The following is a 26,126-nucleotide window of genomic DNA, read 5'->3' on the forward strand; positions in this document are numbered from 1 at the left end:
TTAATAATAATATTTATTTATTTATTTACTTTACTTGTATACCGCAGTTTCTCAGCCCGAGAGGCGACTCAACACGGTTTACAACAAGGATAAGAATCAATCAACGATATACAATTTAAAACCATAAAAGCAGAATATACAATATTGACACAACAATAGACAACACAATGCATCTCATAGCTAGAGTCGTGATCCAATCCGTCCAAATTTCCATTCCTGTAATCATCACATTGGTTGCACTGTTTAACCGAATGCCCGTTCAAACATCCAAGTTTTTAATCTTCTTCGGAACACCATTAGCGAGGGGGCTGATCTTACCTCCATAGGAAGGGCGTTCCACAGCCGGGGGGCCACCACAGAAAAGGCGAGAGGTCCCCGCCAGCCGCACCTGTGAAGCAGGCGGGATAGAGAGCAGGGCCTCCCCAGAAGATCTTAGGGTCCTGGCGGGCTGATAGGCAGAGATACGTTCGGATAGGTAACTTGGGCCAGAACCGTTTAATAATAATATAAAAGTTGGAAAAAAATGATCATTTTTAATAATAATAATAAAAGTTGGAAAAAAATAATGATTTTTAGATGAGTCATTTTTAAAAATAAGAATAAAATTTGAAAAAATATGACTTTTTAGGGAGTCATTTTTAAAAATAATAATAATTATAAAATTTGAAAAAAAATAATGATTTTAGGGCGTCATTTAAAAAATAATAAAATTTGAAAAAAATAAACAAAAAAATAAATTATATTTTAAGACTCCCCAAAAAACTTTTTTTTTCAAATTTTATGAATTTTTAAAAAATATTTTTAAAATAATAGTAAAATTTGAAGACTTTGGCTCTGACAGGACAGTGAGCTTCAGTGAACCCAGATGGTGGTTTTTAGGGATCCATTGAATTTTGGGAATATTTTAAAATATAATACATACAATATATACAATATATATTCTGTACGTATATATATATACAATATATATGTATAGAATATATAATATACATATATTGTATAATATTGTTTCTATGTATTATATATTATATATGTATGTATTACATAATATATAGAAATAATATTGTAATACAATACCTATATATATATATATATACTACAACTTATATCATACAATACATTATATAATACTAATATAATAGTATAATATACTGGTGGTATTATATATATATATATTACAATCTATTATATAATACAATATATTATATAATACTAATGGTATACTGGTGGTAATATATATATATATATATATATATAGAGAGAGAGAGAGAGAGAGAACAACTTATCATACAATACATTACGTAATAATAGTATGATATACAGGTGGTACACACAAACACAACTTACAGTACTATACAATACTTTATATAATACTAATAGTATAATATACTGGTGGTATATATCGGAAGCCTCCGGTGATGCAGTGGGTTACACCATTGATTTGAACTTGCTGACTGAAAGGTTGTCAGTTGGAATCTGGGGAGCAGGGTGAGCTCCCACTGTTAGTCCCAGCTTCCCACAGAAGCAGTACCTATTGATCTACTCACACTTGCATGTTTTTGAACTGTCCGGTTGGCAGAAGCTGGGCCTAACAGCGGGAGCTCACGCTGCTCTCTGGATTCGAACCACCAACCTTTTGGTCAGCAAGTTCAGCAGCTCAGCGGTTTAACCTTATGCACCACCAGGCTGGCCTGCTGGCACAGCTCTGGTTAATACAATTTATATATTAATTCGTTATTAGTATGGTCACCCAATTTTCCTAAAGACGGTTGTAATAAATCACTGAGCTATTTATTTTTAACGACTACCTATTACCATCGCATTGGAAAATATAAAGGGAAAGGCTTTCTTGATGCCACCATGTGGCCCATTCAGATATTACATCCCAAAGTGTATATTGTATCTTTGTATATCTGTGTCTGTGTGTATATAAATATATAAATTACAATGTTATATATAAAATACATTATATATAAAATATAATACATATATATATATATAGTTAGATTTCTATATATAATATTATATAAAATATAATATTGAATGTATATCAATATTAAAATATAATGTTTGTTTGTGGGATAAACATAACTCAAAAACCACTGGACGAATTGACACCAAATTTGGATACAAGACACCTCTCAGGCCAACAACTGACCATTCATAAAAACATTGAAAGTAATAAATAATAATAATAATAATAATGTGAAAAACAGCAGAAGAGACGTAAAAAGCCAAAAACAAAAATATACATTACAACGCATGCGCAAAACCACATATATATATACACACAAACACACCTATACACAAATATATACACACACAAATCACATATAGTCAGACTGGGCCACAGCAATGCGTGGCAGGGGATGGCTAGTATATAATATAATTTTTGCTATAAGAAAAAAGATATATATATATATATATATATATATGTGTGTGTGTGTGTGTGTGTGTTTTCCTACTGTTAGAAAAACATATATATTATGTAATATTTTAATGAGACATAATATATATAATGTATTTTTTACTATTAGATAAAATATAATACATATTATATCATATTTTCATACTATGTATATGTATGTATATATGTATGTATATATATGTATATATATATGTATATGTATGCATTTCTCCTTTATTTTTATTGCAAATGTGATTGTAAACGAAGTTGCTAGTGTAAAAAAATAAACATTTTAATATGTTTTGATCTTAGTTCTCTGCCTTGTGAATGTATGCATTTTGATGATCTTTTGCATTCACCTATGTATTTTAACTACGCTGCATTGAGGAGGTGCAAGTATCATCATAATATCATCATAATTACAAAAGGCAATGGTGTTGCCCTATTGCCATAGCCACAATCTTCCAGCTGTCCTTCCGTTCACAATGACCGGCACAATTCCCTTTTCAGTTTTATCTCTGCTTCGTTGGAAGCAAACAATATGACATTTTCTATTTCTTTGGTTACGGAACCTAATACGTTCATTCCGATTTAAATCCAGGGTCGGTCAACATTTCGAAACAAGCACAATGTTGTGTAATATTGACATATTATGGCAAGAGTCTGCAGATCCTAACCGATAAATGCATTGAGCCTTGAAGAAATGAAGGCAAACCGGAGGCAAACATTTATTATTATTATTATTATTATTATTATTATTATTATTATTTACCATCAGTAGCCAGGCATTGGTGGTTGGAATTGGGTTTTCTCGTCCTGCAAAGAGAAAGGGTTTAAGGAATGTGAGAGAAGCAAGAGGAGGCCTTGTTGTGAAATTATATACAATGGAAACTGATGTGTCGATGGCCCTGATAGATGACCTCAAGGACCATTTTGCAATCTGGTTTAAGAGCACGAAAACCTGTGAACCATGCACATTCCGATGGATAAAGCATTTCCCCCAAAGGCAAAAATCAGTTCCTCTGCCTTGGGATCTCCAGGACTTGAAAATGTTTCAATTGCACTTTTTAAAGGGACTCTGGAGGTGCCTCTGCACAATGGAATTGATGCAGTTCTATACCACTTTAAGTGCCATGGCTTAAGGCTGTGGATTCCTGGAAGCTGTAGTTGTGCATGGCACTCCCCACCACAGCAAACTACAATTCCCGGGATTCCGTAGCATTGAATCCTAGAGGTTAAAGTGGTCCCAAAATATATTAATTCCACAGTGAAGACACACTCGGAGAAGAATAAATATCTCATTATTATTATTATTATTATTATTATTATTATTATTTTCCTCTTAACCAAGACTCAAACTGGTGATCTCTGCTAAAACAATGCAATGTACAATATGAATTGCATTGTAATTGCATGGCATTATTATTATTATTATTATTATTATTATTAGTAGTAGTAGTAGTATGCCACTTTTCCTCTGAACAGGGGCAATCAGTGCTAAAGCAATGCAATATACAATATTAATTGCAATGTATTATTATTATTATTATTAGTAGTAGTAGTAGTATGCCACTTTTCCTCTGAACAGCGGCAATCAGTGCTAAAGCAATGCAATATACAATATTAATTGCAATGTATTATTATTATGTGTATGCTGCTTTCTCTCTAAACCAGCGGTTCTCAACCTGGGGGTCGCGCCCCCCCGGGGGGTCGTTAGGCCATTTTCGGGGGGGTCGCAAAGCTGCCTTGGTTGGCCCCGCCCCCTCCAAAATGGCTGCCATGTGGGCAGCCTTTCCACCTGGTCCATGCACCTTTCCGAATTAGGAGGGGCGCGTGGGCTAGGCGGAGGCCTGCCTGCAAGGTTTCACCATGTGGGCATCCTTTCTGCCCGGCGTGCAAGTCGCTTCTGGTGTGAGAGAATTGGCCATCTGCAAGGACGTTGCCCAGGGGACGTCCGGACGATTTGATGTTTATCATCCTTGTGGGAGGCTTCTCTCATGTCCCCGCATGAGGAGCTAGAGCTGATAGAGGGAGCTCATCCGCCTCTCCCCTGTTGGCACAGGGGTTTAACCCACTGTGCCACATTAATCCACAGGTATATACACCCCACTTGCCAAGTTTCTAACAGACTTCAAAACCTCTGAGGATGCTTGCCATAGATGTGGGTGAAACATCAGGAGAGAATGCTTCCGGAACATGGCCAGACAGCCCCGAAAACACAGCAACCTAGTGACTCCGGCCATGAAAGCCTTTGACAATATGTTGTTATTGTTATTATTTTATGTTGCTCGCTTAGCCTGGAGATGTGGACATTATTTGGATGTGGACACCCAAAGAAAGAGAAGTGAAGGCCAAAATAAAAGTAAAGAGGAAAGGGTGAAGAATTGAAGTTTTAGAGGATGAGATTCCCCCTTGGGCTCCCTCCCTTTCTCTCTCTTGCCGTTTGTGGCCAACTTTCCTCGTGGCCCATCCTCCTTCTCCGCCCCCAAAGCTTGGCCCCTCGTATATAAAGCCGATCCCTGGCTGTGTGCAGACAGAAGAAGAGAGGCAGCCTTCTGGGTCTGGAAAGGAGCGAGAACTGGATCAGGAATGGGTAAGTGACACCCTCACCTTGGGCAAACATTGTGCAACCCAAGGCGCCAAAGAGGTTCTATATTCTGTTATCACGGGACAGAAATGCTTCACCTCTGGGCCTCCTATCTACATCTGCAGTGTGGAAGGACGGCAGCTGGAGGCCACTTTTCTGCAGGATCCTGGGGAGAAAGAAGGCGAGAAGAGACCTTCCCTTTGCTCCCACAACACTCCGCCAAAGTGGTGTCACGCTGCATCCCTTCTACAATATAGACATTCCCTCTGGTTCTATTTCTGCCGCGTTATGTGTTGTCGAGATGGGAGCAAAGGTTATGTCTTCACCACCGGCTTCCTTTTTTTAGGAAAGCAAACTCCATAGTTCTTGCAACATTGTAAGCCTTGCTGTTTCCAAGACAGGGTACACTGTGGAGTTGATACAGTTTGGCCTTGGTTCCAAACTGTATTCATTCCTGGTTGCATGAATCCCAAACTGCAGGAATTCCAAACTGAAATCATTCCTAACTGCATTAATTCCAAACTGTAGGAAGTCCAAAATATATTCATTCCTAATTGTACTAATTCCAAAATGCAGGAATTCCAAAACTGTATTCATTCCTAATTGTATTAATTCCAAAATGCAGGAACTCCAAAATTTATTAATTCCTAATTGCATTAATTCCAAATTGCAGGAACTCCAAACTGTATTAATTCCTAACTGTGTTAATTCCAAACTGCAGGAACTCCAAAATATATTAATTCCTAATTGTATTAATTCCAGACTGCAGGAACTCCAAAATATATTAATTCCTAATTGCATTAATTCCAAACTGCAGGAACTCCAAAATATATTAATTCCTAATTGTACTAATTCCAAACTGCAGGAACTCCAAAATATATTAATTCCTAATTGCATTAATTCCAAACTGCAGGAACTCCAAAATATATTAATTCCTAATTGTATTAATTCCAGACTGCAGGAACTCCAAAATATATTAATTCCTAATTGCATTAATTCCAAACTGCAGGAACTCCAAAATATATTAATTCCTAATTGTACTAATTCCAGACTGCAGGAACTCCAAAATATATTAATTCCTAATTGCATTAATTCCAAACTGCAGGAACTCCAAACTATATTCATTCCTAATTGCATTAATTCCAAAATGTATTAATTCCTAATTGTACTAATCCCAAACTGCAGGAACTCCAAACTGCATTCATTCCTAATTGCATTGATTCCAATCTGTATTCCTTCCTGAGAGTTGTAGTTTCCCATAGAGAAGGCTTAGGGTGCATCCACACCAGGGCAGACTTGGGCCCTCCAGGTGTTTTGGACTTCAACTCCCACAATTCCTAACAGCCTAGGAAATAATTATCATGTGTTGGAGGCAAGAGTCAATATTGCAGTTGGCCTCCTTGATTAGCACTGTATTGGCCTTGCAGCTTCCAAGCCTGGCTGCTTCCTACCAGGGGGAATCCTTTGTTGGGAGGTGGATGTTTCCAACAGACAACTCAACCTCTGCCATAGATGTGGGTGAAACGTCAGGAGGGAATGCTTCTGGAATATGGCCAGACAGGCCAGAAAACTCACAGCAACCCATAGCATTGTGCTAGGGCAGTTTCAAGTGGCGTCGAACTGCATTAATTCCATAAAGAAGACGCAGCCAAAGGAAAGAAAAACAGTTATGTAATGTCAGAAAAAGTATAAAGTTGCTTTTTGTTTTTGTGGCTGACACACAACAGCTGCTTGTTTGTGGGTTGGAGAGATAAGCTTAAACTTCTGACATGGGAAGAGAATCATGCTCCCCAAGGGAGCGTAAACATGACAAAATGGGGGTAAACATCCACTTTTGAAGGCCAGGGTGGAGACCACATCCCTGGGAACATCTACACTGTAGAATTTAATGCACTTTGTGTTGTCGAAGGCTTTCATGACTGGAATCATTGGGTTGCTGTGAGTTTTCCGGGCTGTTTGGCCATGTTCCAGAAGCATTCTCTCCTGATGTTTTGCCCACATCTATGGCAGGTATCCCAGACAGAGAACAATCAGGACCAGCCTACACCTCCCAACAAAGGATTCCTCCAAGCAGGAAGCAGCCAGGCTTTGAAGCTGCAAGGCCAAAACTGTGCTAATCAACATGGCCAATTGCAGCATTCAGACTTGCCTCCGACAGGCAAGAACCCCACTTGATAGTTTATAAAACCCACTTGATAGTTTATAAACCCCACTTGATAGTTTCCAACAGACCTCACAACTTCTCAGGATGCCAGCCATAGATGTGCGTGAAATGTCAGGAGAGAATGCTTCTGGAACATAGCCATACACCCCAGAAAACTCATTTTCAGCCCAGAAAACTCATTTACAGCCCAGAAAACTCACTTAATGAACTTTGGCGCTGAACTCAATCCTACGGGGTCCTGGGAGTTGTAGTTTGATAAAGAAGGCTTGGGACCTTGTAAAACTGCATCTCTGTAACATTGAGCTATAGGGTCCAGTGGCATTCATGGACTCAACAGTTCAAGACATATTGCAATCTTTTGTAGGAAATTTGCAAAACCACGAAGGCTTCCAACGATCCAGGGTTGCCTTTTGCAACACATGAATATTTTCCAATGGGAATTTCAGACAGGAAACAATCAGGGCCAGCTAACACCTCCCAACAGAGGATTCCCCCAAGCAGGAAGCAGCCAGGCTTTGAAACTGCAAGGCCAATCAATGCTAATCATGTAAGCCGCTCCGAGTCCCCATCGGGGAGGTGGTGGCAGGGTATAAACAAAGATTATTATTATTATTATTATTATTATTATTATTATTATTAATCAAGGTGGCCAATTGGAACTTTCACACTTGTTAAGCAGACAAAAGCTCTTTCTCTCACCCTGGATATCATTCCATAAGTATATAAACCCCACTTTCCTAGTTTCCAACAGACCTCACAATAGCTGAGGATGCCTGCCATAGATGGGGGAGTAACGTCAGGTGAGAATGCCTCTGCGACATGGCCAGACAGCCCGGAAAACTCACTTCGACAGCACATTTCCCAATTGGTTTCCGCAGCCCTCCAAGGGATCTGCGTAGGGTCTCTTGCGTGACCAAGAAGCAGCTGGATTTTTATGATCCCATAAACATAAAACTATGGGAAGGTTCAGCCTGAATTACCAAGCTATAAAAACGGGAATGCATCCGGTCCCAGATCCCATCCTGAGCCAAAACGAGACTGCAATGTTTAGTTTTCCGAAGCCAAGTTTTGTCCTCTTCCAAACTGTCCCTTTTTATAGTTCTCTGCATCCGTTGGGTGTTTGCAAAATCCCTGGGAATTTGATAGGGTTTTCTTGGGGAGCATCTACACTGTCGGAATCAATACAGTTTGGCACCACTTTGCCGCCATGGCTTCATGTCACAGAATCCCAGGAGTTGTCGTTCCATAAATTCTCCAGCCCCAATGCAAACTATAACTCGCAGTGTCAAGCACTGAGCCAGGGCAACTCAAGTGACCCCCCCAAACTGCATTAATGTGACAGTGAAGATCAAGTTTGGGCACACCTTGTAACTTGAGGACCGCACACTAGGACTCCCTGCTAGGTGGACTGACTTCCCAGTGATGGAAGGAGGAAGGAAAGTGAGAAGGAAGGAAAGAATGGAAGGAGAATAGAGGGCAGGAGGGAGGAAAGAGGGAAGGAATGAAGGAGAAAGAGAGGGAGGGAGGGAGGGAGGGAAGGAAGGAAGGAAGGAAGGAAGGAAGGAAGGAAGGAAGAAAGAAAGGAAAGAAAGAAAGAAAAGTGAAGGAAGGAAGGAGAATGGGAGAGAGAGGAAAGGAAGGAAGGAAAGAAAAGTGAAGGAAGGAAGGAAGGAGAAAGGGAGAGAGAAGAAAGGAAGGAAGGAAAGAAAAGTGAAGGAAGGAAGGAGAAAGAGGGAGAGAGAGGAAAGGAAGGAAGGAAGGAAAGAAAGAAAAATGAAGGAAGGAAGGAGAAAGAGGGAGAGAGAGGAAAGGAAGGAAGGAAATAAAGAAAAGGGAGGGAAGGAAGGAAGGAAGGAAGGAAGGAAGAAAGGAAGGAGAAAGGGGGAGAGAGAGGAAAGTGAAGGAAAGAAGGAAGAAAGGAAGGACGGATGGAAGGGAAGGTTGTAAGGAGAGGGGAAGAGGGAGGAAAGAAGGAAGGAAGGAAGGAAGGAAGGAAGGAAGGAAGGAAGGAAGGAAGGAAGGAAGGAGAAAGAGGGAGAGAGAGGAAAGGGTAGGAAAGAAGGAAGAAAGGAAGGACGGATGGAAGGGAAAGATGGAAGGAGAAAGAGAGAGGGAGGAAGGAGGGAAGGAAGGACAAAAGGATGGAAGGGAAGGGTGGAAGGGAATGGAGTAAGGGAGAAATAGTGAGGGAAGAAAGAGAGAAGGAAGGGAAGACAAAAGAAGGAGGGAGGGAGGGAGGGAGGGAGGGAGGGAAGGAAGGAAGGAAGGAAGGAAGGAAGGAAGGAAGGAAGGAAGGAGAAAAGGTTGGAAGGGAGGGAGGGAGGGCAAGAAGGAGGAAGGAAAGAGAGAGGGAAGGAAGGATAGGATGGTGAGAGAGAGGAGAACCTCAGAAAAGAGCCCAAGGGGCCACATCTGGGCCCCGGGCCCGGGTTTGCCCATCCCTGGTGTAGATGTATTCGGAAGTGGGATTTGAACTCATGTCTCATTAGGATCTTTAACCTTTCTGTCTTTCTTTTGGGGGTTTGCAGCAGAATGCGGAGAATGCGGACCCGGCTACGAAACGCCGCTGGAGGCCATGAAAGGTGAGCACGAAACACACCAAATTACGTTTCGAACAGTGACTCGAAACAGCCAGTTGTTCCAAGGTGCAAAGTCAGTTACAGTTGTAGCAGCCAGGCTTTGAAGCTGCAAGACTATTCAATCCTAATGAAGCTGGCCAATTGCAACATTCACAAGAGTTCTTTCTCCCATCCTGGACATTATTCCACAGATATATAAACCCCACACTAATGGAGAGTCAGGAACACTGGGATGTCTATGATGGAGCCTGGAAAACTCACAGCAACCCAGAATAGGAAAGGGTTAAGGGAGAGGCAGTGGGTGGGGGGTCGTGAAAATTCCCCACCAATAGAGAGAGTTGGGAACACTGGGATGTCTCTGGGTGGAGTCCGGAAAACTCACAGCAACCCATATATGTTTTTTCTGAAAGGTCCCCGGGAGGAGATCGTCTACCTTCCTTGTATCTATAGGAACACCGGGATCAAGAAGCCGGACTACTTGGCCACTGTGGATGTGGACCCCAAATCCCCCACTTATTGCAAAGTAGGTTTGATTTGGAGTTTTATTTCTGATCCAAATGACCGCTTTCTTGCTTCGCCTCCAGACTGCTAAAGTTTGGATTTTGGCAAGGGCAGTTTGGCCGGAGGGTGGGGAAAGCTGTTTCCCCCCTTCTTATTAAAGCTCTTTCTTAAGAGCTGAAAGAAAGAAAGAAAGAAAGAAAGAAAGAAAGAAAGAAAGAAAGAAAGAAAGAGAGAGAGAGAAAGAAAAGAAAGAGTGAGTGAGTGCAAACAAGCAAGCAAACAAGCTATTTTTGCTGCAATGAGATCCTGGAGTCTCTATGCAAGGAAATAGAATGGATGGCAGTAGGAGGAAACTCAGGGAGAGAGCTCTGTCTTGAAAAGTATGTGGTCCAGGCACAAAACAATTGCAAACGTTGTCATATATGGCCCCATCTACACTGCCATATAATGCAGGTTCATAATGCAGTTAAGCTGCATTATGTGGCAGTGTACTCAAATAATGCAGATCAATGTATACTGCCATATGTGGCAGTGTGCATGGGGCCGAAGATAAATATGAAAAATTAAGAAGTTCCATCTATAGAATTGGGTCCTATCTCATAAGGTTCCATCTACATCACCATATCAAATCCAGATTATCTGCTTTGAGCTGGATTATATGCCAGTGTGGATCAGGATTGTATATGGGAGTGTAGATGGGGCCTAAAAGATCTCACATATTGCACATGCAGGTCTGACCAAATCTCTCTGTTATCACTCCATCACCAAAGTTTTATTTTCCTTTATGAGTCCTTTGATGAATCGCTTCCTGAAGCACCCAGAGGCCTTTCCCCTGTATTTTGGTTTTATGGCCATGTGTTTTAAAAACCCTGCTAGTGCCGATGTGTATCTTTCTTTTATGTTTGGATGGCCTTTGTTCTGTTTAAAACAGGTGGTCATCCGAGATAGAAGTCCAGCCCTCCTTTGCAACCCTTTCAATGCTTTTTTTTAAATATAGGAAATATATAAACACATGATAATATAGGCCCCGTCTGCCATATAATTCAGTTTGAAACTACCTTGTATGGTCAGTGTAGTCTCATACAGGGTAGCTGACTGCAGTTAAAGTGCATTATTTGAGTCTACACAGACCACACCCTCTATCTATCTACCTAGCCTATCTATCTGTCTTGCCAGCCATCTATGTATCTATCCATCCATTTTCCTATCTATCCTATCTGTCTGTCTATCCATCTACCTATCCATCTACCTATCCATCTACCCATCTATCCATTCATCCATCCACCTATCCATCCATCTACCTACCTATCTATCTAGCCATCAATCAATCCATCCAACTACCTATGCATTCATCCATCCATCCATCCATCTCTATCTGTCTATCTATCTATCTATCTATCTATCTATCTATCTATCTATCATCTCACCAGCCATTAACCCCCCTATCTATCTATCTATCTATCTATCTATCTATCTATCTATCTATCTATCATCTCACCAGCCATTCACCTCTCTCTCTCTCTCTCACCATCTATCTATCTATCTATCTATCTAGCCATCCATCCATCCATCCATCTCTATCTATCTATCTATCTATCTATCTATCTATCTATCTATCTATCATCTTACCAGCCATTCACCTCTGTCCGTCCGTCCATCCATCCATCTAACCATCTCTCTCTCTCTCTCTCTCTCTCTCTCTCTCTCTCTCTCTCTCTCTATCATCTCACCAGCTATTCACCCCCCTCTCTCTCTCTCGCCAGCCTTCTATCCATCTACCTATCTATCTATTTATCTATCTATCTATCTCTCCATCCATCCATCCATATATCTTGCCAACCTTCTATCTATGCATCCACCCATCTCACCAGCTATCTATCTATCTATCTAGCCAGCAATCCATTCATCTATCATCTATCGATCTGTCTATCCCATTGTCCAGACAGCAGCCTCTAATTTTGTCCTCCCATTATTCCTTTCATACCTTCCTCTTCCAATGCCGATGTTGCAAGAAAACTTCCAGCTGAATTGAGAAAAAGGAGGGGAAAACAGGGAACTTGGTGCCAAAAGGAGCTCCGTTATCAGGGGCTTTGTTACCTTTCCTAATGCTTATGCCACTAAGCAACATGCAGCTAGGCAGAGAACAAGGAAGGAAAAGCACGGTGTATCCTTGATACAAAGACGCCATTGATTGTAAGATGTGCACTGATTTCATCATAGAGAGAGAGAGAGAGAGACCGGGGGGGGGGGGAACCTACTATCCTAAGATGCACCCCATTTTAGAGATGTTTATTTGGAGGGGGGAGTGCATCTTCAAATTAAAACAACAGATTATTATTATGATCATTAGTAGTAGCTCTGCCATCAGATTAATACAATATATTCTCCCAGTGCTGATAGTTCCACTATCGGAGATTTTGTGAATCTTCCCAGTGTGGATGCCACTAAGAAACCTCCAGCGAGACAGAGAATGAGGAGGGAGGAACTGGGGAGAGAAACACCTTCAGCCGTACCTCTGCCGGCTTTTTCAGGTGATCCATCGCCTCCCGATGCCCAACGTCAACGATGAGCTGCACCACACCGGATGGAACGCCTGCAGCAGCTGCTTCGGAGACACCACCAAGAAGCGCAACCGGCTCATCCTCCCCAGTTTGATCTCCTCCCGGATTTACGTGGTCGACACTGGCACCGATCTGCGGGCGCCGAGGCTACATAAGGTTGGACTCTCCCCATTCCGGAGCCAGCCAAGTCTCCAAGTGCACCCACTCTGTAGAAGTTATGCAATTTGAACTGCCATTATTATTATTATTATTATTATTATTATTATTACCATGTGAGCTGTAGTTTGCCAAGTTCTTGAGCTATAACAAGGCATGGCCTCTCCCAATTCTAGTGCCTCTCCAGGTATCCCAGTCCCTGTATGCATCTATAAAAGGGAAAGGTTTCCCCTTGACATTAAGTCTAGTCATGTCCGATTCGTGTCCGACTCCATTTCTAAGCTGAAGAGCCGGCGTTGTCCTTAGACACCTCCAAGTCATGTGGCCAGCATGACTCCATGGAGCACTGTTACCTTCCTGCAGAAGCAATACCTGTTGATCTACTCACATTTGCATGTTTTCGAACTGCTAGTTTGAAAGAAGCTGGGGCTAACAGCGGGAGCTCACCCCACTCCCCGGATTTGAACTGCTGACCTTTTGGTCAGCAAGTTCAGAAGCTCAGCGGTTTAACTCGCTGTACCTAAATTTCCTATTTGACAGATGCAACTGTCTTTCGGGCTGCAAAGGTCAACAACAAACTACACAATTTTGGTCGGAAGCTCACTCCAACCCAGGCTGGCTTCGAACTCATGGCCTTTCGGTCAGTAGTGATCTTAATGCAGCTGACTCCCAGCTGCATTAGTACTACTAATGTTATTGTGAGAGTTGTCGTTTGGCAAGTTCTTCAGCTATAACAAGGCATGGCCTCTCCCATTTCTAGCCCCTTCCCAGGCATCTCAGTCTCCGGCTGTGTCTACATTGTACATTTAATGTAGCTTAACACCACTTAAATTGTCAAGGCTTCATGTATTTGAATCCTGGGATTTCTAGCTAGGCAAGTTGCATGGATTTATAGTTTTACAAGGTCTTTAGCCATAATTCATGGCCACTTCTGATTCAAGAGCCTTTCCAGGCATCCCAGGATACATCTGCAAGATTTGACTGTCTCGGCTCTATGTTATGGAACCGTGGGAGCTGTAGTTTGGCAAGGTCTCATGACAACTCCCAGGATTCCATAGCTTGTACAGAGGTGTCAAAACTGCATTAGGTGTGCAGTGTAGATGCAACTCAATTCTCCAAGTGGAGCCAAACTAAGGGCAGTTCAATTGCCGTGGCTCAGTGCGATGGGACCTTTGGGAGTTGTAGTTTGGCAAGGTGCCACCCCTCTTTAGCAGAGAACACATGCAAAACTACAACTCCCAGGATGACATAGCATTGAGCAGTCAAAGTGGCATCAATGGAGATGCAACCAGAATTACCTTATCAGACATCATCATCGTCACCTCTAAAGACCTTCTAAAACGTCAACTCCCAGGTATGAATGTTTGATTTCTTATATAGGTTATCGAGCCCATTGATGTCTACTGGAAGTGTAACTTGGCCAACCCTCACACCTCTCATTGCTTGGGCAATGGCGAAATTATGATCAGCACCATGGGGGACCCTTCTGGCAACGGCAAAGGTAGGCGTCTGGATTGGATAGGCCTAGGATCTCTGATAAATACCGGCCCTGGGTCTGAGCAGTGGGCACAATGTGCTTTCATTGAGATGATCTTTGTTCCATCCCTACTGGGTCCAAACCCACGCTGACCCTATTTTTCAGGTGGCTTTGTCCTGCTGGATGGAGAAACCTTTGAAGTGAAGGGAAACTGGGAAAAGGGACCCAAAGCCCCGCCGCTGGGCTACGACTTCTGGTACCAGCCGAGGCACAACGTCCTGATGAGCACCGAATGGGGCGTCCCCAAGTGCCTCGCATACGGATTTAATCCAGCTGACTTGGAAAAAGGTGAGAGGTCCTATTTGGCATCTTTCTCAATGACATGGAGGGCGCATCTACACTGTACAATTGATGCAGCTCGGCCCCACTTTAATCGCTCTGCGACCAACACTTTTGGGCAGTGAAGACTAAACTACAAATTCCAGGCTATCTATCTTCACATCTATCCATTGATAGACAGAAAGACAGATCGATGCATAGATGGATGGATAGGTAGGTAGGTAGGTAGATGGATGGATAGATGGACAAATGGATGGATGAACAAATGGATGGATGGATGGATGGTTAGGTGGACAAATGGATGGATGGACAGATAGATAGGTGGACACATGGATGGATGGATGGATGAATGAATGGATGGATAGGTAGGTAGATAGATTGGTAGATAGCTAGATAAGACCGATAGGTGGACAGATGGATGGATGGACATATAGATAGGTGGACAAATTGATGGATGAATGGATGGATGGATAGGTAGATAGATAGATTGGTGGATAGATTGGTTGGTAGATAGATAGATAGATAGATAGATAGATAGATAGATAGACAGATAGATAGACCGACCGATAGGTGGACAAATGGATGGATGGACAGATGGATAGGGGATGAATGGATGGATAGGTAGATAGACTGGTAGGTAGGTAGGTAGGTAGGTAGGCAGATAGATAGGTAGATAGATAGATAGATAGATAGATAGATAGATAGACAGATAGATAGACAAATGGATGGATGGACAGGTGGATAGGTGGACAAATGGATGGATGAATGGATGGATGGATGGTAGGTAGATTGGTAGGTAGATAGATAGATAGATAGATAGATAGACCGATAGATAGACAAATGGATAGATGGGTAAATTGGTAGATTGGTAGATGGATTGACAGGTAGGTAGGTAGATGGAGAGACGGATGGATAGGTGGACAAATGGATGGATGGATAGACAGATGGACAAATTGAAGGATAGGTAAATAGGTAGGTAGGTAGGCAGATAGAGGAATTGATCGACGGATAGGTGGACAAATGGATAGATGGATGGATAGACGGATAGGTGGACAAATGGATGGATGGAGGGATAGGTAGATTGGTAGATAGATTGGTAGGTAGGTAGGCAGATAGATAGGTAGATAGATAGATAGACCGATAGATAGACAAATGGATGGATGGACAGGTGGATAGGTGGACAAATGGATGGATGAATGGATGGATGGATGGTAGGTAGATTGGTAGGTAGGTAGATAGATAGATAGATAGATAGACCGATAGATAGACAAATGGATAGATGGGTAAATTGGTAGATTGGTAGATAGATTGACAGGTAGGTAGGTAGATGGAGAGACGGATGGACAGGTGGACAAATGGATGGATGGATAGACAGATGGACAAATTGAAGGATAGGTAAATAGGTAGGTAGGTAGGTAGGTAGGTAGGTAGGCAGATAGAGGGATGGATCGACGGATAGGTGGACAAATGGATAGATGGATGGATAGACGGATAGGTGGAGAAATGGATGGATGGAGGGATAGGTAGATTGGTAGATAGATTGGTAGGTAGATAGGCAGACAGGTGGATAGACGGATAAGTGGAGAAATGGATGGATAGATGGATAGATAGATAGATAGATAGATAGATAGATAGATAGATGATATATAACCATTGGATAGATGGATGAATTGATGATGGTGGTGATGATGATGCCAGACACTGAGGTCCAGTGCATGTGTAAATAAAGAAAGGGAGAAGTGTGACTCTCCTGCTCTGTATTAAACACAATTTTTGTCTCTTGGAAGGCTGCTATGGGAAGAGCGTTCATGTCTGGGACTGGACCACCCATGAACTCATCCAGAGCATCAATGTGGGGGAGAACTCCATCCCTTTAGAAATCCGGTTTCTCCACAATCCGGACGCCGCAGAAGGGTTTGTTGGCTGCGCCCTCAGCAGTGCCGTCCACCGCATCTACAAGACCAAGGTAACCTTAGTTCGGGCACAGATATAGGGAAAGAAAAGACCTAAAAACATCCACGTTTCTCAAAATGGGCCCATTGATCTGCTGAACATGGGTTGTTGGGTGTCTGGATTTTACACCAAAAGTCCTAGTCAGAGTTGGGTAAATGATCCGTTATTTTAACACAATGTAATGCACGGCGGTGGATTCCTTTTCCTGCAGGACGGAACTTGGGCAACGGAGAAAGTGATCCAGGTACCCAACAAGAAGGTGGAAGGATGGATGCTGCCAGAGATGCCAGGTTTGTCCCCTACTCTTCCTCTTCCTCTAATTCCTCTTCTTCCTCAATCATATTCACTTATATTTACATGGACATGATGATGCCATAGTACAAACTTTGGGCTATCTTTCCATCCATCTATCCATCTGTCCATCCATCTACCTATCTATCAATAATCTATCCATCCATCCATCCATCCATCTTTCCACCCATCTATCTGCCCGTCCGTTCATTCATCCATCTGTCCATCCTTCATCCAACTATCTGTCTATCTCTCTATCATCTACCTATCTACCCATCCATCCATCATCTATCCATCCATCCATCCATCCATCCATCCATCCATCATCCATCTGCCTGCCTGCCTGCTTGCCTGCCTATCTATAGCTATTATCCATCTATCTGCCTATCTATCTGCCCATCCATCCATCCATCCATCCGTCCATCATGTATGTATCTACCTATCTATCTACCTACCTATCAATCCATCCATCTACCCATCCATCCATCATCCATCCATCCATCTGCCTGCCTGCCTGCCTGCCTGCCTGCCTACCTACCTACCTACCTACCTACCTACCAGTCTATCCCTCTATCTATCCATTCATCCATCTACCTATCTATCAATAATCCATCTATCCATCCATCCATCTTTCCACCCATCTGTGCATCCATCAATTCATCCATCCATCCATCCTTCATCCAACTATCTGCCTACCTCTCTGTCTATCATCTACCTACCTATCTACCTATTGATCCATCCATCCATTATCCATCTATCTGCCTATCTACCTACCTACCTATCAATCCATCCATCCATCCACCATCCATCTATCTGCCTATCTACCTACCTACCTACCTATCTATCCATCTATGAAACTAAGAAGTGCCGCAACCCAATATTTTTGTGTGTAACATAAAGTTTGTGTACCTTGATCCACCAGAAAGCAATAGTGTCACCCTCACTCCTCCAGGTGGACCATTTTGGACTTTGATGCCTATCCAGAATGGGATACGCAACCTGTATCTCTTTTCCTGCAATAACTTCTGCTCCTTCCTTTCCATTCCTCTTAAGGTCTCATCACGGACATTTTGGTCTCCCTGGACGATCGGTACCTGTACTTTAGCAACTGGCTCCATGGAGACATCCGCCAATATGACATTACGGACACCCGGAAGCCAAAACTGGTGGGACAGGTAAACCCTCCCTTGAGTTGCAAAAGATGCTTCCATTGGGTTGCCTTTTTTAGCAGCCCAGAATCTTCAAGGCCAATATCAATACATCATATTAAAAGATACACCTGTAGGCTCTTCAGCTTTTGCCAAATACCTTTGGAAACTAATTTTGCCTCCTAACATTTGCTTTCCAAACATGAATGACTAGTAGCTCTAGTTGTTCAGGAGATGGCAACCCGCTCCATGTTTTAGTCTGAACTTTATGGCATCCTTACATGACTTCTCTCTTCTTGTAGGTGTTTCTAGGAGGCAGCATAGTCAAATGTGGTCCTGTCACCGTGATTGAAGATCAAGAACTGGACTGCCAACCAGATCCATTCATCATTAAGGTGCCATACAGCAGCTATTTTGCTTAACTATTACACTGATGGCGTGACCATGAGTAGTAGAAGTGGGACCAATGACTGTACTGTGTGAATGAGTCTTAAGAACACATCACACCCTTGGCTTGACAATGCGCGGGGGATCTTGCCCCTTTCTGACGTACATGACACTCTGGCGTGGTTTCTTTTCCTTCTCAGGGGAAACGGGTTCAGGGAGGTCCCCAAATGATCCAACTGAGCCTGGACGGCAAAAGGCTGTATGTCAGCACTTCCCTCTACAGCGGATGGGACAAACAGTTCTACCCCGATATGGTCAAGTAAGTCACCTTTGTACACATCCTTGACCTATGCAGGTCCCATGACTACGTATAAAAAATATTCAGCAATTAGCAGTATCCACCAGAACAATGGCCGAGAACATCGTATTGTGGTCCTTATCCCTTTTCTGTTGTCTTTGCATTGCCTGTAGCTCAGTGGTGCATTATATAGCTCACACATGGTTACCCTCCCATTTTATATAATGAACATGATTGGATTCCTGGCATTTTGGAGATCTTCAATCTCTCCCCAGCCTTGCAGTTCTCTCCTGCCTCACACCTCTCTCCCCAGCCTCTGTCTCTACATGGCCTTGCTTCTTTCTCCAGCCTTGTGCCTCTCTACAGCTTCACATCTCCATATAGTCTCACACCTCTCTCCCTGGGCTCATGTCTCTCCATGTCCTCATTGCTTTCTCCAGCTCGTGCCTCTCCATAGCTTCGTATCTCCATACAGCCTCACACCTCTCTCCTCAGACTCATGTCTCTCAATGGCCTCACTTCTTTCTCCAGCCTCGTGCCTCTGCAGCTTCACAACTCCATATAGCCTCACATCTTTCTCCCTAGCCTCATGTCTCTCCATGGCCTCGCTTCTTTCTCCAGCCTCGTGCCTCTCCGCAGATTCACATCTCCATGCAGCCTCACACCTCTCTCCCTGAGCTCATGTCTCTCCATGGCCTCACTTCTTCCTCCAGCCTTGTGCATACCCACAGCTTCACATCTCCATACAGCTTCACACCTCTTTCCCTGGCCTCATGTCTCTCAATTGGCCTCGCTTCTTTCTCCAGCCTCATGCCTCTCTGCAGCTTCACATCTCCATGCAGCCTCACATCTCCATACAGTTTCACACCTCTCTCGCCGGCCTCATGTCTCTCCATGGCTTCACTTCTTTCTCCAGCCTCATACTTCTCTGTAGCTTCACATCTCCATGCAGCCTCACACCTCTCTCCTTGGCCTCATGTCTCTCCATGGCCTCACTTCTTTTTCCAGCCTCGTGCCTCTCTGCAGCTCACATCTCCATACAGTCTCAGACATCTCTCCCTTGCTTCTTTCTCTAGCCTCATGCCTCTCTGCAGCTCTATACAGTCTCACACCTCTCTCCCTGAGCTCATGTCTCTCCATGGCCTTGCTTCTTTCTCCAGCCTCATGCCTCACCGCAGCTTCACATCTCCATACAGCTTCACACCTCTCTCCCTGGCCTCATATCTCTCCATGACCTTGCTTCTTTCTCCATCCTTTGTGCCTCTCCACAGCTTCACATCTCCATACAGCTTCACACCTCTCTCCCTGGCCTCATGTCTCTCTAAGGTCTCACTTCTTTCTCCAGCCTCGTGCCTCTCCACAGCGTCACATCTCCATGCAGCCTTACACCTCTCTCCCTGGCCTGCTTCTTTCTCCAGCTTTGTGCCTCTCTACAGCTTCACATCTCCATACAGGTTCACACTTCTCTCCCTGGGCTCATGTATCCCCATGGCCTCGCTTCTTTCTCCAGCCTCATGCCTCTCTGCAGCTTCACATCTCCATGCAGTCTCGTATCTCTCCCTAGCCTTGCATCCCTCTCCAGCTCCAGAGAATCACACAGTTAGAAAAGATCTCAGGGGCCATCCAGTACACCACCTTCTCCTGATACATAGCGTCTGAATCCACAACACCAAGCTTGTGGGGTTTACATATAAGTCTCTAGACATCCTCACATATAAGTCTTGAGTCCCCTCCGAGGAGATGGTGGTGGGATATAAATAATGTTTATTATTATTATTATTATTATTATTATTAAACATCTCTCATTCCTTCCAACTGAGCATCACTTTCCTTCGCCAGCCATGTTCCCTGAGCTCTTGTTCTTCTTCTCTTTGTCCAGGGAAGGCTCTGTTATGTTGCAAATCGACGTGGACACCAAGAACGGGGGCTTGAAGGCAAACAAAAAGTTCCTTGTGGATTTCGGGAAAGAGCCAGAGGGCCCCGCTTTGGCCCACGAGATCCGCTACCCGGGAGGAGACACCACTTCCGACATCTGGGTCTGATGCCACAGAGATGGGGCACAAAATATAGGGACCTCTCCCTCTTTCACAAATTTCAGGGGTGAAAAATCGATGTTCAAAGAGGCCTCTCACCGAATCTGTTCCAAAAATTCTCACACTCTCTCAGCCTCAGAGGAAACCAATGGCAACCAAGCAATAGAAAGAAAGAAAGAAAGAAAGAAAGAAAGAAAGAAAGCCTACATAAAGTTGGTTAGGACTCTGGAAGAACCGGATTCGAATCATGGCTCAGCTATAGGAAACTTGGGCACGTTACATTCTCTCCGTCTCAAGAATCCTAGATCTGTAGGGGACCAAATACCATCTGATCCAACCCTTTGCCAGTAAATGGCATGATAAAACCCATTGAAAAATATTCCACCATAAAAGGGGAAAAGCTAAAATTAGCAATGGTAGGAAAATCAAAATATTTCTTCCCAGTTTTGTGGCAATGACACTATCCTGCCACACGAGGTCGCATTTGGATTTTGGAGAACACCCATTTGCATATGAAAAGAGATATTTCACATATTTCATACTGCACATGAAAAGAGATATTTCAAATGATATGAATCCATATGTTTCCCAATGCAGGAATTTGGCCAATAATGTATATATAAATACCTTATGTAGGCTCCAATGGAAAGTATTTTGGTGAAGCCAAAGGCTAAAAGGAGATTTCCTTGCTCTTAGAAACTCCATATAACTGAATGTTTTCTTATAATCTGAAGATTTGGAATCTAGCCTGCTTTGCATCACTATTTTTTGCTTCCACTTGATTCAGGAAATCACCATAATGATAATGATGACAGAGGTAATGTTTGCTGTCAGTTGTGTGAACAGTGTTTAAATAAACTTAATTCTGGAGAAAGTTTTGATTGAGGAGATTGCCTCTATACATATTGCCTCTTGTATATATGCATTTGTTTTCAGGCTGATTTAGGACCTGAAAGGATATCAAATCTTTTGGGTGCTGTGATTTAATGTTTATCTTCTCTTCCATCCAAATTCCAAACCAAAAGAGAAGCACTCCTCCATTGGAGGCCCGGCGGTGCCCGGGTTACTAGAGAAAGTGGGTAATGGGGGGTCTTTATGCCAAGTTTCATCTTTATCAGTCATTGGATGAGGGTTGCAGTGGTCCCAGGAAGTGAGTGAAGGTACTGCAAGTCCCATCATCCATGGTTCACCCTCCTCCTAACTGGAGCAGGATGTAGAGTGGGTCATGGTGGCTCTGTGTGCCAAGTTTGGTCTTTATTGGTCATTGGATGAGGGTCGCAGTGGTTTCAGTAAGTGAGTGAAGGTACTGCAAATCCCATCACCCATGGTCCATCCCCTTTAGAACTGCATCAGGATGCAGAGTGGGTCATGAGTGCTCTGTGTGCCAAGTTTGGCCCTGGTCTGTGATTTGTAGGGGCCACAGTGTTCTGTCAGAAGTGAATCGGGTGAAGGTACTGCCAATCCCATCGTCAGTTGTCCATCCTGCCCAAAACCACACCAGGTTGCAAAGTGAATCATTGGGCCTCTGTGCCAAGTTTGGTCCTGATCTGTCATTGGTGTGGGTCACAGTGCTCTAAGCAAGTGAGTTAAAGTACTGCAAGTCCCATCATCCATGGTCCATCCTCCCCCAAACCTCACCAGGATGTAGAGTGGGTCATGGGGAGTCTGTGTACCAAGTTTGGTCTTGTTCTGTCATTGTTGGGGGCCACAGTGGTCTGTGGGAACCGAAGCATTTGAAAGTACTGCAAATCCCATCATCCATTGTCCGTCCTCCCCCCAAACCTCACCAAGACGTAAAGGGGGTCATGGGGGTTATGTGTACCCAGTTCCTCCTCTCAGTGGACTGAAGCAGAGAGGACAGCAAAGCCCTTAGTGTGTCTGCCGACAGTCCTAGAAGGTTCTTTCCCTCAAGGTGAGGCTCTGAGTGGACTTATTAAAAATGCCATGCCGGGCAAGGGTGATCGTGGTGGAGCGATCCAGGATGAACCTGGAAAATCGCTGGCACCATGCATTTTAAATTAGAAAAAGAGAGGAATACGAAAAGAGTAAGAATAAGACCTTCAGATCGTGGAAGGAGGTGGCTACCCAAAATTAAAAGAGAAATGCAAGAACGGGGGGCTGCAATTTGGAAGTATAACTAACAATTTCTAAAGATTACTAAACTGATGATACAGAATCATAGAATCATAGAATAAAAGAGTTGGAAGAGACCTCCTGGGCCATCCAGTCCAACCCCATTCTGCCAAGAAGCAGGAATATTGCATTCAAATCACCCCTGACAGATGGCCATCCAGCCCCTGTTTAAAAGCTTCCAAAGAAGGAGCCTCCACCACACTCCAGGGCAGAGAGTTCCACTGCTGAACAGCTCTCACAGTCAGGAAGTTCTTCCTCATGTTCAGATGGAATCTCCTTTCTTGTAGTTTGAAGCCATTGCTCCGTGTCCTAGTCTCCAGAGAAGCAGAAAAGAAGCTTGCTCCCTCCTCCCTGTGATTTCCTCTCACATATTTATACATGGCTATCATATCTACTCTCAGCCTTCTCTTCTTCAGCCGAAACATGCCCAGCTCTTTAAGCCGCTCCTCATAGGGCTTGTTCTCCAGACCCTTGATCATTTTTGTCAACCTCCTCTGGACACATTCCAGCTTGTCAATATCTCTCTTCAGTTGTGATGCCCAGAATTGGACACCATGAAAATACATAATACACATAATGGAAAATATATATTAGATGTAACCATATTAGAAATAGGAATTAGAAATATATATGAAATCACAAAGGGATATGTATGCATGAACTTCACTTCACTTGGGAAAATATGCTCTTCTTAAAAGCTGCAAATTAGATGCCACCGAGAGGCCAGGGTCTAGGAAAGGAACGTCTAAGGCTTCTGGCAAATATCAAGAGACCCTTCCATATCGTACCAAGCAGGGTTATCATAAAATTAATGATGTAGACTTGCTATCAAGAAGCCCTCGTATCAGGAAAGGACTTATCTTAAGATGGATGGAAGTTCTTGCTATCAGTAGACACTCTGGCACTATGGGGTACAGGATGGTCGGCTAATAGCAGCTCTTTAGATAAAGGTGCTTAATGGAAGATTATAGGTGTTGAAGTTAAAATATGCTATTGAAGTCAATGTAAAAGTGGAATTTTGTGATGCACATTATGATGCTTGTATGATGCATGCATAAAGGGTATATAAAACAAGGCAATTCTTTTGTTCACCACCCTGTTTCCTGGAATACCAGCAGGGTCTATATCCGCCAACCGAGAATAAACCGTGCTTTTACAGACCCCAGGAACTCTCTTTTGTCTCTTTCCCTCAAACCTTCTCCCTGCCATTTCAATACAATTGTAGGGTTTCAGCTCAAAACTCTCATTTCGGGCTCGGAAAGAGAAGGAACAAAGCAGATTAGCTATTGTTAGGTGAAGTGGCCCTCTGTGATGTCACTGGGAAAGAAAGGAGTACAGTGGATTGACTGTTGCTAGGTGGCACTTGTAAGAAGGGAAGGGAGGGAGGAAGAAGAGAAAGAGAAGTGGGAAAGGGGAAAAGGAAGGAGGGAGAGAAGAAAGAAAAAGGAAGGAAGGGAAATGAAAGTAAAAAGGGACGAGGAGAGTTAAAAGAAGGGGAAGAAAAAGAAAGGGAAGGGAAAGGAAGGAAGAGAAGGAAGTATAAAGGAAGGACGAGAAAGGAAAGAAAAATAAAGACACGTCTTCCTGAAAAACCTCTTTCTCTGCAACGTGTTTGGCTTCTTCAGACAAGCGCAAAATCCCTGAGGCAGCACGAAGTGTTTTGCTGTCTTAAGGGAAAGGGCTGGAGCTATCGCTGAAGAGGCAGGATCGGAGGCGCTGGATGCAGAAGGCCTGCCATGTCAGGCTGATATGTTGAGGTTTTGTGGCCACTGATGTTGTCATCTAGACATGTAATAAAGCTGAGCCCTCTTTTAATTCCATCCAGGGTTGATCTTTGGTTTGTTTTCCTTTTAATTAAATTAAAAAACTTTTTAGATTTTGCAAGCCACTCAGTATCCTGGTTTCTAAGCCCCTCTCCTTCCTTCCTTCCTTCCTTCCTTCCTTCCTTCCTTCCTTCCTTCCTTCCTTCCTTCCTTCCTTCCTTCCTCAACCTCCCCACCCCTTTCATTTCCTCTTCCTTTCCTTTCTATTGAATCCTCCTTGCTCCCTTTCCCCTACTTTCTTTCCCTTCTTTTTCTTTCTTTCTTTCCTCCCTTTCTGCCTTCTCTTTCTTTCTTTCTTTCTTTCTTTCTTTCTTTCTTTCTTTCTTCCCTTCCTCCCTCCCTCCATAAACATCTTTCCTTCCTCTTTCCCTCCCTTTCCTGCCTTCCCCTTCCTTCCTTCCTTCCTTCCTTCCTTCCTTCCTTCCTTCCTTCCTTCCTTCCTTCCTTCCTTCCTTCCTTCCTTCCTTCCTTTTTCTTCCTTCCTTCCCCTCATACACATGTCACCTTTCTTTGGTTTCCTTCCTTGCCTCCTTTTTCTTTAACCCACCTTCCTTCCATTTTTTCCCCTTCTTTTTCTCTTTCCTCCCTCCCTTCCTTCCTTCCTTCCTTCCTTCCTTGCATACACACGTCATCTTTCTTTCCTTTCTCTTCCTTTCCTCCCACTTCGTTTCTTCTTTGTTTCCCCTTCTTTTTCCCTTTCCTTCGCCATTTTCACCTTTCTTTTGCAGTGACATCACAGATGGCCACTTCACCTAGCAACAGCCAATCCTTCTCCCAGGGACAGAGAATCTAGTGACATCACAGGGGACCACTACACCTGGCAACAGCCAATACTTTCCCCAGGGACAGCCAATTCAGTGACATCACAGAGGGACACTTCACCTGGCAACAGCCAATCCTTTCCCCAGGGACAACCAATCCAGTGACATCAAAGAGGACCACTTCACCTGGCAACAGCCAATCTTTCCCCAGGGACAGCCAATTCAGTGACATCACAGAGGACCACTTCACCTGGCAACAGCCAATCCTTTCCCCAGGGACAGCCAATCCAGTGACATCACAGAGGGTCACTTCACCTGGCAACAGCCAATCCTTTCCCCAGGGACAGTCAATCCAGTGACATCAAAGAGGACCACTTCACCTGGCAACAGCCAATCCTTTCCCCAGGGACAGCCAATTCAGTGACATCACCGAGGGCCACTTCACCTGGCAACAGACAACCCTTTCCCCAGGGACAGCCAATCCAGTGACATCACAGAGGGTCACTTCACCTGGCAACAGCCAATCCT

The 26,126-nt window shown here is 43.5% G+C and overlaps 1 protein-coding gene across 1 annotated transcript; it reads left to right on the forward strand.

Moving 5' to 3' along the window:
* The first annotated feature begins 4,897 nt into the window (after positions 1-4,897).
* LOC132764199 (methanethiol oxidase-like) lies at positions 4,898-21,762 on the forward strand. Its single transcript, XM_060758083.2, has 12 exons — positions 4,898-5,000; positions 9,687-9,740; positions 10,148-10,260; positions 12,770-12,955; positions 14,336-14,456; positions 14,598-14,780; positions 16,559-16,737; positions 16,936-17,014; positions 18,069-18,190; positions 18,466-18,558; positions 18,751-18,869; positions 20,728-21,762. The coding sequence occupies exons 1-12, from the start codon at positions 4,997-4,999 to the stop codon at positions 20,888-20,890; spliced, it is 1,416 nt and encodes a 471-aa protein (XP_060614066.2). The 5' UTR covers positions 4,898-4,996; the 3' UTR covers positions 20,891-21,762.
* The last annotated feature ends 4,364 nt before the right edge of the window (positions 21,763-26,126 follow it).

The sequence above is a fragment of the Anolis sagrei genome, chromosome 12 (assembly GCF_037176765.1).
Source record: "Anolis sagrei isolate rAnoSag1 chromosome 12, rAnoSag1.mat, whole genome shotgun sequence".
Taxonomy (NCBI): domain Eukaryota; kingdom Metazoa; phylum Chordata; class Lepidosauria; order Squamata; family Dactyloidae; genus Anolis; species Anolis sagrei.